The 14,418-nt window shown below is 24.5% G+C and overlaps 1 protein-coding gene across 1 annotated transcript in view; it reads right to left on the bottom strand.

Annotated features, from left to right (window-relative positions):
• Positions 1-933: 933 nt before the first annotated feature.
• The window catches only part of LOC145833360 (uncharacterized), a 28,914-nt gene continuing 15,429 nt past the window's right edge, over positions 934-14,418 (bottom strand). The window contains exons 9-15 of the mRNA XM_082940541.1: positions 4,510-4,691; positions 4,081-4,224; positions 3,730-3,875; positions 3,316-3,534; positions 2,875-3,070; positions 1,515-1,767; positions 934-1,292 (exon numbers count right to left, since the gene is read on the bottom strand). Coding sequence (XP_082796667.1) covers positions 1,070-1,292; positions 1,515-1,767; positions 2,875-3,070; positions 3,316-3,534; positions 3,730-3,875; positions 4,081-4,224; positions 4,510-4,691 — 1,363 coding nt within the window. The 3' untranslated portion in view covers positions 934-1,069. The remainder of the gene's footprint in view (positions 1,293-1,514; positions 1,768-2,874; positions 3,071-3,315; positions 3,535-3,729; positions 3,876-4,080; positions 4,225-4,509; positions 4,692-14,418) is intronic.

Below are 14,418 nucleotides of genomic sequence, written 5' to 3'. Positions count from 1 at the left end.
TTAGTAAAATCTTTTTTTGTAAAATTAGTTGTAAATTAACACATGGTATTATGTGTTGGATGTGTAATTACTTATTAATACTGAAAAATTAGGCAAAAATTGAAGTTCAAATGTATTCTCAATGTTTGAAAATAACTTACTACTTTAAATTTGTAACACCGAATATTTTATCTTACAGAACGTAAATAATCCCATAAATACGAATTATTTTAAAAGCGCAAGTAGAATGTTCCAATCTTAATGTTTGAAAAAAAAGTGTATAGCATATTGTAACATATTTGAAATATGTTAATATCTTTAAATATAATTAGTACATTATTTATTTTGTTTGAAATATGTAATAGAAAAATGTTAAAACTAGAAAATATTATTTTTCTTACTTAAAATTTCATAAAAATTCTAAAATGTTAATAAATGTTAGGATAAAGTAAGGTGTAACTGAACTCAAAGTTTAAAACAAACTTTATGTAAAGATGTATAAAATTTAAATATAAAAAGTTACGATCTGAATTCAGATAAAACATTTCAGCATTTTACTTTATAGCTTTTAATTTTGATGCTGTTTTTATTCAAAATTTTTGATGTTATCAAATTGATTTCTAATAATATCATTTAAAACAGTTAACAATACAATGTAAAAAAACACATTTAACTAAAACAGTAAATACATGGCTTTTTTGGAATTCAAACAATTAAGTGTTTTGCATGAAATGATAAAAAGCTGATTTAATATATGAGTATTGGAACGATTAAAATAAACTTAATACAAAAATTTATTAATATTTTTAAAGCACTCATTTATAGGTAAAATCTAAATTTCGAATAAAAAAAGACAGTAAAACTAAATGAAAACTTTTAAAAGAAATCAATATATTTCAAGATTTTGTAAAAAAATCTTTTTTTTTGTACCCTTTGAACAACCAATATTAAAGTTTGTTTTCAACAAAAGTAAAAAAAATGTTTTCATTGAATTCTTTAACATTGTTTCAATATTTATCAAGCCATACAAGCACTGAGATTTTATCCTGCTAAACTTTGCTATTTTAACTCTTTTACGAAAATATTAAAATTAATAATTTCTAGAACTTTTCACTTGTTTTTTATTTCGCTCAATATAAAAACTTGCCATATATATCATACCAGTACCGACTAATAACACAGCTCCAGACATCATATATGAAAAGTAAAAGCTGTTTGTCACGTCATAAATAAGGCCACCGACGAAAGGACCGGCCAAGCAACCGATTCCATTCATGACTTCAAGATAGCCGTATGCGATGTCGACAAGTTGGCTCTCTGCTTGAGAATAAAGTTTATAGATCAATATTGAAAACGTTTGTATATCTAAAATCTTTAAAGTTTAGAAAATTAACATGTATACAACTAACGATTTGTAAACTTTTATATAACATTAAGGTAAAATTATAATTTAAAGACTACACCGTTTTATTTAAATATTTAAGCATCGTGTATGTACATATATCACTTTTATTTTAAACAACTTAAGAATTCACTTACCAAACATTTTAGGAGTGTATATAGGGTACAGGGACCAGCTACCAAATCCAGCGCCTAGTATGATGCAACAAACAAGCTGAGAGTTAAAATTAGTTGCCAAAACACTCAGCAGTGTAACTAACGACGTCACAGCTCGCAGTAGGCAGTAAAGTTTGAATGGATCAATTTTTTTGCTCGCATTACACAAAGCTCCCCAAGCAAATCTGGAAATCATATTGCTAAGCCCAATAGAAGATGCAAGTATTGCTCCTGTAAAATCAAAACTTTAAAATACTGATATGACGGAACGTTTTATGTTGTTTTTAAACGTATCCTAAAATAAAAACTAGAGTGTTTGTAGTTCTATGAAATGTTTCAAATATATTTTAGAAACAACTTGTAAAGCGGTTTTTAAAAAATTAAAGACTTTAATAAATTTACCACTGTAAATATTAAGCAATGTATTTTAAAACAGTTTAACAACATGATCAACTTGTTAAAGATATATATATATTATTATAAAGTTAATTAGCAAAAAAAATCAGACCAACTAAAATTGAATTAGATCTTATTATTTAGAATCAAAGGTTTTCTGCGGCATAATTTTTGTAACAAATTTTATAATGGATAAAAGTGATTGGATTTATGTTCTTAAAGTCGACAAAAAGTATCCTCAAAAATACTTTTCATATTTAGTTAAAAGTGAAAGATAAAATGTCATTACATTTCTGTGATAGACTAATTTAATAAGTTGTGTAATAAGTTTTCACTAAATAAGTATTTTTTAAGTAGTAAATTTGTTAAAAACTTCAGCATTGAAAAAATACAGACATTAGATTGCTGATAGTTTTGTTGAAAGATATCTGAGCGAAACCAATTTAATGAGATACAACAATAACACGATTTGCAAAGTACTTGCTTTATTAAACTGACATACGTTTGTCTGTCTTAAACTAATAACACAGATAAAAACATGTCAGAAGTAGTATTTCTATTTATTGTCTTATTATACAACATTGCAGGTTAAAAAAGTGACGACATATTAAAGATTTAAAGAAATTTGAAAAATATAATACTAAAATTTCAATAACAAAACACTTAATTGCTGGACAAACATGAGTTTTTTAATAAGTGAATGTTGAAAGCTTAAGTTTTAGGTTTACAAAGTATAGCTTTTATTTTTGCAGTCGCTAGTTTTTAAATATTCATAACTTTGAGCTATTCTTAAAGGCTGATAAAACAATTAAGAAACAAGTTAAAAAACAAAAAATGACTGTAGGAATTATATATAATTTTAATTCAATGAAAAAAATATTTTCTTTTTTAAGTTTTTATGTATCATGTTGACTTAAACAGTACTTATTCAACTCACCATACCTTGTTCTGCTGTCATTCCAAACTCAAGTTGAGCTCTCATTGGAGTGAGTCCCATCACAAGCATCATGGAAAAGAAGTTAGTAAAGTTACTTAACACTCCCACTAAGAAATAAGGTTCAAGTACAGTTTTTCGAGACAACGCTAAAAAATTGTTGTTTTCTTTTTTGACTTTTTTTCCAATGTGATTGTCTTTAACCTGTTATTGTTTGAAGTTAGTTTGTTATTTTGAAATAAATACCAATAAAAGACTAGAAGCTGAGTGTAGAACTATTGTTATTTTAATAAAACATGTGTTCCAAATAAGGTTGTTGTACTTTTACGTAGAATTTTGGTCGTCATACGTTTTTAAAAAAAAAAAGTCTAAACTTCATGTTTACAAAAAATAGATTTTTTTTTGTCAAATGATTAAGTAAAAAAAAATAGTAAAAATAAAGGTATTACGTTTTTCTCTTCTACCACGAGATTTTTTATATCCAAGCTGCATTCAATGTTTCCATTAATTTCCTTCACTTCAAGTTTTTCATCTTTACATTTTGAATTGACTTCTTTTTCAGTGTTATTATTAATGACAGGGTTAGAAAACATTATTGATGCACATACACACATGTTGGCCATTACTCCAGACAATATTAACACTGCACCCCTCCATCCATACATCCTCTTTTTTAAAATTTAAATTAAAACATTTGTAGAAACGAAAACAAAGCTAAGTAATAATCATTCTAAGTATGACTATCGTTTGTTATATGATAAAATATTTTAAAGTAATTTTTTTAAGCAAGTCGTATTGTTTGTTGTACTATTGGTTATTTTCAAATAACTCTATGTTAATCTAATATAAAGAACAACTCTAACCTCAAGCTGCTCAATAACAAGTGGGAATACACAGCTTCCAACACCAATCCCACAAGAGGCAAAACCTATGAAAACTGAATATTTTCTTTTAAAGTACGATCTCATAATCATTACTGCTGGGAGATAACACATTCCTATGCCGAAACCTGAAATTTAGTAAGAAAGTAGAAATAAATTTTAGATAATGGCTTTAAATATTAAATTATTAAATGTCATAATAGTTGTGTTCAAATTTATATATAAGTAATGAGAATAAAATCACAATGACTCTTTTGGAACAATTTAAACAGATATAATACTTGTGCTATGTTTTTTTTTAAAGTAGTAAGTAAACTTAAAATGAGAGCAAACCTCCAAAAAAACCGTAAAAAATGAAAATTTGGTTGAGATTTTTTGCAAATGATGTTGCAAATAAGCCGGCTGCCGCTATAATCCCACCTATCATATGAGCACTGCGATGGCTAAACTTATTGCTTAGGAAACTTGAAACTGGCGCTGTAAAAATTTAAGTTTATAAAGAATACTTTTACGGTAGAAATATGTGCGCTTCTATATATCTATAGTTTAAGTACTTAACTTAATTTTAATAATCAAATTTTCAAAATAATAAATTTGGTTTTTGATACTTTTACAAGCTAATTTAATAATATTTCAAAAAAATACTAAAATATAAATAGATAATATTATGCCTTCATTGGTTTATGGTAATATTTTTAAAACTAAAAACTGTTACGATAGTTTAAGTTCAAATCAGTACTAGCTCATTTTTTATTTTCGTACCAAGGCCTGAAGAAAATCCACTAGCAGCGCTACCTACAAGTGACGTCATACCAGAAGTGGCGTTAAACTCCCTCTTCCAAGCAGGAGTTAGGACAGAATAGCCGAAGTATATGGTTGCCATGAGGGCGTGGGTGACAAATGACGCTAATGCCACCATATAGCTCCATCCAGTGTCCATTTGTCTGTATCGTTGTTCTAACTTCAAATGATGTTTTGATTGTAAGGTCATTACGTGTTTTTAAGTTGATTTATCTGTTGAAAACAATTTTATAAGTTCAGTTTACTTAGCCTTGATTTTGATTTATAAAAATAATAGGTTTCCCTTTGATACTTGGTACTTAAGTAAATATCATTAAATAATTATTTTGATTATGGATTTATAAAAGTTTATCTTGAGAAACTCTAAGAATTTTTTTTTTTAATTATCGTAGAAAAGTAAGTGAAAGTGCTGCATTTTTAGTATTTTTTATAAGAAAAAACTGTGTAGAAGATATAAAAAAGTTTTACAAAGAAAAATTAAAAGTTTTAGTCATTTAAATTAAAAAACAACTGAAACAGTCCAAGTCAGTTATGTGATATATGGCCGTTCGAAGTTCAATAAAAAACAATATAAAGCTACTGTTCGTAAAGTATAAGTGAATTAAGTAAAATATTCAAACATATACCAAGGTAATTGTTTTTATTTCTATTTGAACATTTTTTTTGTATACAAAGCTTAGCAATAATTTAAAGTAATACTTATGGAAATCTGAGTTTAAAAATACTCGCAACAAAATTAAAAAAAAAAAAAAAAATAAAAATTCTATTGACTTTTTAAGACAATGCAGTCATGACTTTACCTTGTAATCGGTTATGAAACCACAACTACAAACCTGAATGACCTCTTAATACAATTTTATTATAAGAATAATAATCTTATGCCTTTAGTTTGTTTTAAATAAATTTCTAAAATATTTCTAGTTCTACCCATTTTACTGTTTGTATAAAAAAAAGGCTAATTTCAATTAGATACGATAGTTTTACAAATGCCGTTAATCATGTCTTTTAACTTTGTATAATTTTTATTTTGGTGTTTAATATATACATTAGAATAACTAAATAATAAAAGTTAGTAATTTATTTTGTGATTTTATTTTAACCTTTAAAATCTGAAAAAAATATCTAAATTTTACTAAAACTGTTTATAAAAATCAGCTTTTATAAGTTCACTTGGTTCAGTAAGTTTTTTAAAGCTTTTAAGGATTTTGTATAATATGTGGTCACATTAAAATGTTTTAAGCTCTATTCTTTATTCCTGATTTATAGTTTTCACATTTTAAACACGCTTCGATCAAAAGTATTAAATGGAAATAGTTTTTATTTTTAGTTCTAAGATTTTTCTATGAAAAAAAGTTGTATTTTAGAAAAAAATATGACAATATATATACTTAAATAAAGCTATAAAACAAAAAAAAAAGTTTATAGTTTTTTATATTACTTAAAAATTTTAAACTAAGTTTTATGTTTTAAATACAACTTTTTAAAACAACAATTAAACTTTAAAAAATATGTAGACAAATTTTTTTTTTGCATTTTTAATTGAACCTAGTAGAAAATTTTCGGTATACGCTTGTCAACTACTATTGTATACAACTAAAAAAAAGGAATAATCATATATATATTTTTTGTAAATGTTACGTCGTGAAGAGTATAGTATACCGTTTTATGTAGAACGTTTAAAAACTTTAAAAAAACTTAATTTTGTTATACTATCATAATAATTAGATAGAATAGTAGTTGATAAGCGTTTACTAAAAAAATACTACTAAAATCACATAAAAGCTGTTTGTCTTTTTTCAATATAAATATTTGTACCAAAAAGAAGCTAACTACATTTTATAGTTAATTTTATTTTCATAAATCACATTATCACTTTATAGATTAAATTTTTTACAAATATATATAACGAAACTTGCTTGCTACTTATTGAATCTTAACTAAAATATTACAATAATTTTCTAAATGAAACTAACTAAAGTTATGAAACAAAAACTTTAAAACAAATTACTACACACATCAAAACGTAACAATTTATAATTAAATATATTTCTAAATATAAATAAGAACTTGGCCTTAAACTACTTACAAATATTTTTTTCTGTCTTTACGTCACCCCACGTAAGAGGTTACGCGCTTGAACGTCATGAATATATAACTTAATTCTGTATTTCAATTATTTTTTAATAATGTTTATGAGAAAGCTGAACGCTATAAGAATTTTTAACATTTTAATAATGTTACACCATTTAACGGAAAAAAAAATTCAAAGAAAATATTTCATTCGATTTTTTTTTTCACGTATTACTAAATTTTGATATATAAATTAAATAAAAAACTTGAAATGTATATTATTTCTAAAAGCTAAATTAAACAAAGCTTTAATATAATGCAGTCTAATACGTCGTTTTTAAAATGTAAATTTTACAAGATTTCATAGCAAAAGTTAAAGGTAAACATTAGTTTGTACTATTTTTACCTTTAACTTTTGCTATGAAATTTTGTATAAAGATTTCAGTAGTTAAAACGTTAGGTTTTTTTTTGATCAAAATATAGAAGTTATTACAAAAAAAAAACCTTATTAAATCAACAGATACCGTTTTAAACAGTTACAGTTTATTGAACGATAAAAAACCACGCTCAAAATATTTGGTCCTAGGACCTGGTGCACGAAGAATCTTTCGGTTATCGGGTCGCACACCAGGGATACCTTTTAACTTCATGTCCAAAACATTTTATTACTTACTGTTGAACATTCTCTTTTAAAAAATTATTGAAAGTATAATTGTAAAAATAAGAATAAACATGCAGTAGTATAAGTTCAAAAGTGCTTGTTGAAAAAAAAAACTAGTTATATTTTATTTTACAGTAGCAAAGTAAATAATGGTTATTGTATTAATAAGCTAGTATATTGATTTTAAAGTTATCTCATGTTTATTTTATAAACAGTTATTTTTTTGTTTAATTTTATATTAGAATTTAAAAACTTCACCATATTTTATATCTTATTTCATTTTCTAAACAAAGAGTTTTTATTGTTTTATAAGGTCGTGTTATTGAAGCGAGTTATTTCTTTTTTTAAATTTATTATAGTTTTAAACAGTTTTTTAAAACAATATCATCTTTGAAAAGAAGATAAACATATTTTTAATTTTAAGTCTAATACAATGTTTTAACAGCTCAATACTCAATTTATCTAAGTTAGTAAGTGTAAGGTATTTTTCAAAAAGAGCTAATTTATTTTGATATACTTTTTAAAATTTTAATTTGATAAATATACATTTTATCAAAAGTTTTAGCTTATAAATAGTTAGAAAAGAAAACATTTTTAGTTTATTGTTACTCAGAGAACCTGTTCATTAAATTTTCTAGTACAATCGCAAACATGGTTATAAATATCTTTTAAATGAAAAAAGGATATTTGTTTTATAAAAGTATTAGTTGATTTAAAACACCAAACCAAAAAACCAATTAAGAAACTAAAACAAAATCATCCAACTCAATATTGATAGTTATATTTTTATCACTTAGCCCATAAGTTACAATTTTCTAAGCATTTTTAGCTTTGTTTCGATGGCTATAGCTTACCAAGCAAATATCAATAGTTCAAACTTTTGTTTTTTTAATTTTACTGAACAATATAAACTATTAGAAAAGTAATAAACAAAGTTTCAGTTTAATCAATACAGATAATCAAAATAATCCAAAATGATACTAAACAAAAAGTTAAACTCCTCTATTTTTAATTTCTTTTATGTTAACAAAAATCTAAAAAGTTTATAACTATAGTTAGCTTTAATTGTTAAAAGAATTTAAAACAGTTTTTTTCTTAAACAATATTTATGTAAAGATGTTCAAATATAATTTAAACCATGCTTCGGCAAAATACAGCCCGCCAAACAGAAATCCCTGGCCCGCGACGTATGCTCAGGTAAAAATATACTTATACAAAAGAACAAAAATTATGCATTTTCAATCGAAAAAATTTCCTACAGGCTTTTAATCTTATTGTGTGTTAACATTCTTGCTTAATTAATGACTACTTAGTTACAATTTTAAACTAGAAATTATTTGTTTGTTGAACGACAAAAAAAGCGCTTAAAAATATTTTTGGTCAAAAGACCTAGCGTTAAAAAAAATTTTTTGGTTATCGAGTTGTACACCACTTGGATACAGTTTAATGTCTTGTCATGGAATATACTTTAGTTTTAAATTATTTTTCAATTCAGTGGTCCACAAAATCCAGTCTTGTAGTTATCTGCACTAAAATCTAGTAATTTCGACATGTTACATATAAAAGGCTGCCAACTGTTGTAACAAAATATAAACTATAACAAATAATATATATAAGCATACTATTGTACAAAAAATAATATTTCTAAGTATATGTAAAACATATTCAAGTTTGAAATTTAATAATTTTAAATTTAATTTAGCTTTTAGGTCAGGGGTCGGCAATTTGCGGCCCGCGGGCCAAATGCGGCCCGCGAAGGGTAAATCTGCGGCCCGCGAGCACTTAAATTTTTTAAATGGAATGCGGCCCGCGAAAGAAAATTTTGCGGCCCGCGAGCATGTAAAAGTGGCCCGCTGAGCAAAAATATATTTTAAGTTAAATTTGTTTGACAAGATTTGTTTTAAGTTCCTATTTAACATTCTAAAACAACTAAAAGACTTTGCTGATTTAGCTTAAAAGTTTGAAAAATAAAGGTTAGCATTCCACCAAGTTTTTTTGCTCAATTTCATAGTAACTTTCTTCTTACAACAGCAAATTTTTTTCTGAAAAAGAGTGTAAAAAGTGCTTTGAATTAGTAAAATAGTTATATAATACCTATTTGGTAAAAACTAAATGCAATTGTTTTTTGTTTTGTACAAAAGTAATGCACAGTAATTAACCAAAATATTATTTCTTTACAGTTTAGTTTTTTTACACGTTTTTTATACCTAAGTTTCTATTACAGATGTTTTATTACTTAATGTTATATTCTAGTGTGTACAAAAACATTTTAAATAATAATAAGAAGAAATAAGGTTAATTTTATTTTTATTTTGACACCTTTGATTTTTTAGAAGTTTACTTTGCATTTTAAATTAATTCCTATGCACACAAATAAACAAAGATGTTCATATTTTAAACCACTTTTTATTCAATACTTAACAAGATAAAATTTAGATTATGCATAGTTTTCTAACATTGTTGTTTCTACATGTAATATTAAAGTGTGTACAGACACATTTAAAACAATATATATGACATAAATATTTAAAATTTTTGTTAAGTATACTTTTTGATTTTTCAAAGAATGTTTTTTTTTGGCAAAATAAGTTAATTTTAATGTGCTGCATACTAATATAATTTGTTGCTGTTTTTTGGAACTACCTATATAATTCAAACTAGATGGTAGTATATTAAGTTTGTACCTTTTTAATTAAAATAGTTCAAATTCCATCAAATAAACAAATAAAAGTTGCTACACTCAGACCATGACTTTTTGAAGGCTTCAAATTTCAGGCCAATTTAGTCATTTTTCAGTTTTTGGCTTGAATTGATTTTTGTATGCTAAAATATCAGGCTAGTTTTGGTTACTCGGACTAACTTTTTTGCTTTAAAGAGTGGTAAATTAAAATTATGATGTATGTTTTGTTCAATGCACAGTGTTGGTTTGAGTTAAAACATATTTTAGATATTAAATCTTGCAGCTAATATAACTTGAACTATTATTTATATTAGTTGTGTACGTATAAGTGTTGCCAAAAAAATCCCGGAAAAGCTTGGAATTTGACAATTTAAGCTTAAAAGATCTTTAAAAGCCTTGAATTTGAGAATTATCGAAAAAACCTTGAATTTTAAACAAATATTACATGTAAAGTAACGAAATTTTAAAGTTTAAATTAAAAGTAATGGTTTGACATAAAAAAATTACCATATAAATAATTTTTATTAAAAAAGACATTTAATGAAGCGTAACAGTATCTCTTAAATTTTTCTATATTAATTAAGACAGTTTTTTTTACTTTTAACTTAATTATATACTAAAAATAGAAGCAAAAGTTGTAATTTAAAAAACTTTAATTTGGTGCATTGCACTTTTGCTTTTAAAATGTGTTTACCTATTGTTGTGTTTTGTATTAAAACTATACCTAGAAATTCTTCTAAAATGTCAAAATTAGTAAAACAGCCTGTAAAAAAATTCTAAAATGAGCAACGTTTGTTGTATCAGTTCTCACATCTTAACAAACTGATTTAAGTCCTAGTTTGGTTTATGCGACTTTATAGTCTTCAGACATTTCCTAAACACGATTTCTTGTTAATGTTGAAGAAATAAACCTAAATATTTTACTAATCTCAACATTTAAATAAGTTTTCAATTTTAAAAGGTACTTTTTTTTAGGAATTACTTTCTTACTTAATAACTTGCCTTAACAGTTTTTTCTGATCAGTCTGTAGTTACTAAAAATAATCGTGTGCGTTGTTGAAACTGACTTAAACAATTTACTTTTTTTTTCGTTTCTCGCAATAACTCCAAACTAACGTATTGTAGTTCTATTAGCTCGTCTTACAATTCACATTTGCTCTTTTAAAATGCAATATTTTTATTGCAATAAAAAGAATTGCTATAATGCTCAATAAAAAAAAGGTTTTTATAGTTCTTAATAGCTTAATAAATTTTTTATACACTTGTTAAAAATTATTAAAAACTTAATTGTACATTCAAACTAAATGATAATGTTTTTATTTATATAATTAATTCACTGTTAATAAACTTTGGTATTTCTTTATTTTGTGAACTTTATTCTAAACAGCGCTGCCAAACAAACAGGATAGTTTATTTTTTTTAATTTAGACTAGGTTAAAGATGTTTAAGAAATTGTTGTAAAACTCAGGTGTATCTAAAAGTTTTTTTTCAAAGACTTTGAATAAATCTTCCAATTCTCAGAATAGTTTTTATGACTGTAGTGTGGTTTACTAACTAACTTTTTTGTATATTTACATATTGTGCTTTTTTATAGCAATGACATTTTAGTTATGTATTTAAGCTAGATTAACAAAAAGTTTTAGCTATTTTAACTTTAGTAAACTTCTAATATAATACCGACATTTTTTCTTTTAAAGTGGCAACCGTGTAAAAGGCTAATAAGGCATTCTGTTAAAGTATTCCAGCATTGATTATTTTAAAAATATAATATAGCTTATCTACAGTATAAATAACTGTTAATTTTATTTAACAAACTAATTACTGATTTTTCTAAAGAATGCAAACTATTTAAAACGCAAAAAATACTTTCAAAAGTTATAATTTTTTAAATATGAAAAGGTGATTCATAATATGTATATATTGTAAAATTTTCACAATATTGTAAAAAATGTATGAAAGTGACCCATAAATGTTTTTCCAGCTCGGTTTTTATAGAGATTTAGGTTGTAAGTAAAATAATAAAAATATTTTATTAAGTTTAACTTATTAAATGTTTAAGAAAGTACATACTTTATTGAAACTTAAGTATATTAAACAATGTAAATTATATTCCAATAGATGTTTATATATTAAATAGGCATTCTATGTGTAGCTAAAAGTTATTTAAACTAATAAAGTGAATAAAAGTAAAACTATCTCTGGTGTGACTAAAACTAAAGCCAAAAGATTATTCAAATATCACTAAAACTAAAACTGTGGCCCGCAAAGATTTTGAAAACTTGAAATTTGGCCCGCGAGCACCAACTGCCTGCCGACCCCTGTTTTAGGTGTTATAAAGTTTTGACAATTGGTTAAAAAAACAGTTTTAAAAAATTAAAAATACAAAACAAAAATAGTAAATTTTTGAAATTAGCTTTATTTATTATTAACAAGTTAAGTATAGTTTAACATTTTAATCAAGTTTTTATTCGGCATAAATTAATAATAACAATTAAAACTAAAGTAAAAAGACTTTAATTTACTGTGAGATGAAAAAATATAATAGATTTGCCTTTTTTTGATAGCTGGTTACAATATTGTAATTCTTCTTTAAGTTTTGCAGTTTATGGACTGACTTTATATCTTGAATAAGTAGTTTGTAAGATCCTCAAGGTAAAAAATGTTTATAACAATTAAATTTTAAACCAGTCTGTAAAACTAAGTTGTATAAGAACTATTGTTTATTAAAGTTTATGTAACTTACGGAACAAACTCTTTAAAAGTAAATTTTATAGTCAGTTTAGAAAATTATTTAAAAAAAAAAATAGTTGTCTTAAGAACTAATTTATTTACAAATCTACTCTTAGTTATACTTTTATTAAAAGCAGTGGTTACTTAATTACTATTTGATTAAAATTTGAATTTTGATGACGTTTTTAAATTGAAAAAAAAAGTATCTCAAAAACAAGCTATTTATAGAAGTTTTTATATAATCTGGTCCGCAAAAGACAGTTTGTAGTAAATCGCGCTCATTACAAAAAAAAAGCTGTCGAGTGCTGACCCCTACTTTAAAGCTTGTTTTTTAAACTGTTTGTCTATTTTTGTATTACACAAACTGAATTATGTTTACGGAATATAACTTTTAGTTTTTATTCTAGCTATTTTTTTTTCTATGTGTTTAGGTTTTTTTTTTCTAACAACTAAGCGGTTGATAAAAAGAAGGTAAACAACTTTGTTAGGAAAGTAAATATTAGTTATGAGATATATATAAATGTTTACAGTTTAAAAATCATTGCTATTGTTTTCTGATTTAAAAAGCTAGTTAAATTTTCTCAATTTAGTAAACTTTTTTCAACAGCTATATTTAGAAAACACAGCTTAACTAAGCTTCGTAAAAATAGATTATTAGAAAAGCTAAAGTTAATAATTAAAAATTAGGTAAATTAAATGAGTTACAAATGTAATTAATCAATTTTCTCTCACAATTAAGTGTTTTGTTAAAATTTTGATCGTAATAAAAAACTCAACTTATTTAGGTGTAAAATAATTTAATTACGTAATTGAGAAAGTGAAAGATTTTAAGTTTTAATAAAAGGATTAGAATAAAAAAGGAGTCTTTATTTACTTTACAATAACTAGAACAATGTTATTAATAAGTAAATATATTTTAAACATAACTCTTTAATCAAATTTTTTTGTTAACTTAGTTTATTAAACAGAATTACCTCAAAAACGCTTTAATTAAATATACTTTAAGTAAAAAAAAACATTTGATGAAGAATTTTAAGGCTTAAGGAAAGTATTATTCTCTAAAGAATACCTAAAATTTTATATATTTGTATTCTGTTTTTTAATAAATTCTAACATAAGTTAAATTTATATGGTTTGTAGACAAATATTGCGTAACTATTTCATAAACTAAATTTTTTAGTATAAAAAATTGAAGAATTTTAATAAAACAATTTTTTGAAACATAACTTAACTAATACTTATAAAATTTTTTTCTAAATTTCAGCTAAAATTTTAGCAATATAGGTAAAACAATCAAAAAAAAATTCTATAAACTATTTGCAACTAACAACATATGTATTCAAGTTACACATTTTCTTTTTGTTTTTATTTCCCAAACGTTTTCAAACTACACAAAGTTTATTTTCAAGTGGTATATAAATTTGAAAAAAAAAGAGTTAGTAGTCAGTTAAAAAGTAAATTTAAAGTATTTCTTAGTATCAATATAGAATTTTAACAAATACGGATTTTAGAATATAGCAATATTAACTTAAGTAAAGGTATGTCAATTGATATATTGTTAATAAATTTGCTGTTTTAATTATAGTTATTTGCGTTTGAAATTTGGTTTATCTTCCTAAACCCAAATTGAATCAATGCTGAAGAGTTTATTCTGCTTACATCATTTTAAAGCTAAAAGTTTTTGCAATGTGTGCAACTAAATAGGTGATCAAATATTTCGCTGTTTTTA

This window comes from Thalia democratica, chromosome 4 (genome assembly GCF_965202585.1).
Source record: "Thalia democratica chromosome 4, ktThaDemo2.hap1.1, whole genome shotgun sequence".
Taxonomy (NCBI): Eukaryota; Metazoa; Chordata; class Thaliacea; order Salpida; family Salpidae; genus Thalia; species Thalia democratica.
The sequence above is the reverse complement of the archived record's forward strand: the minus strand, read 5'-3'. Positions and strand labels throughout refer to the sequence as shown.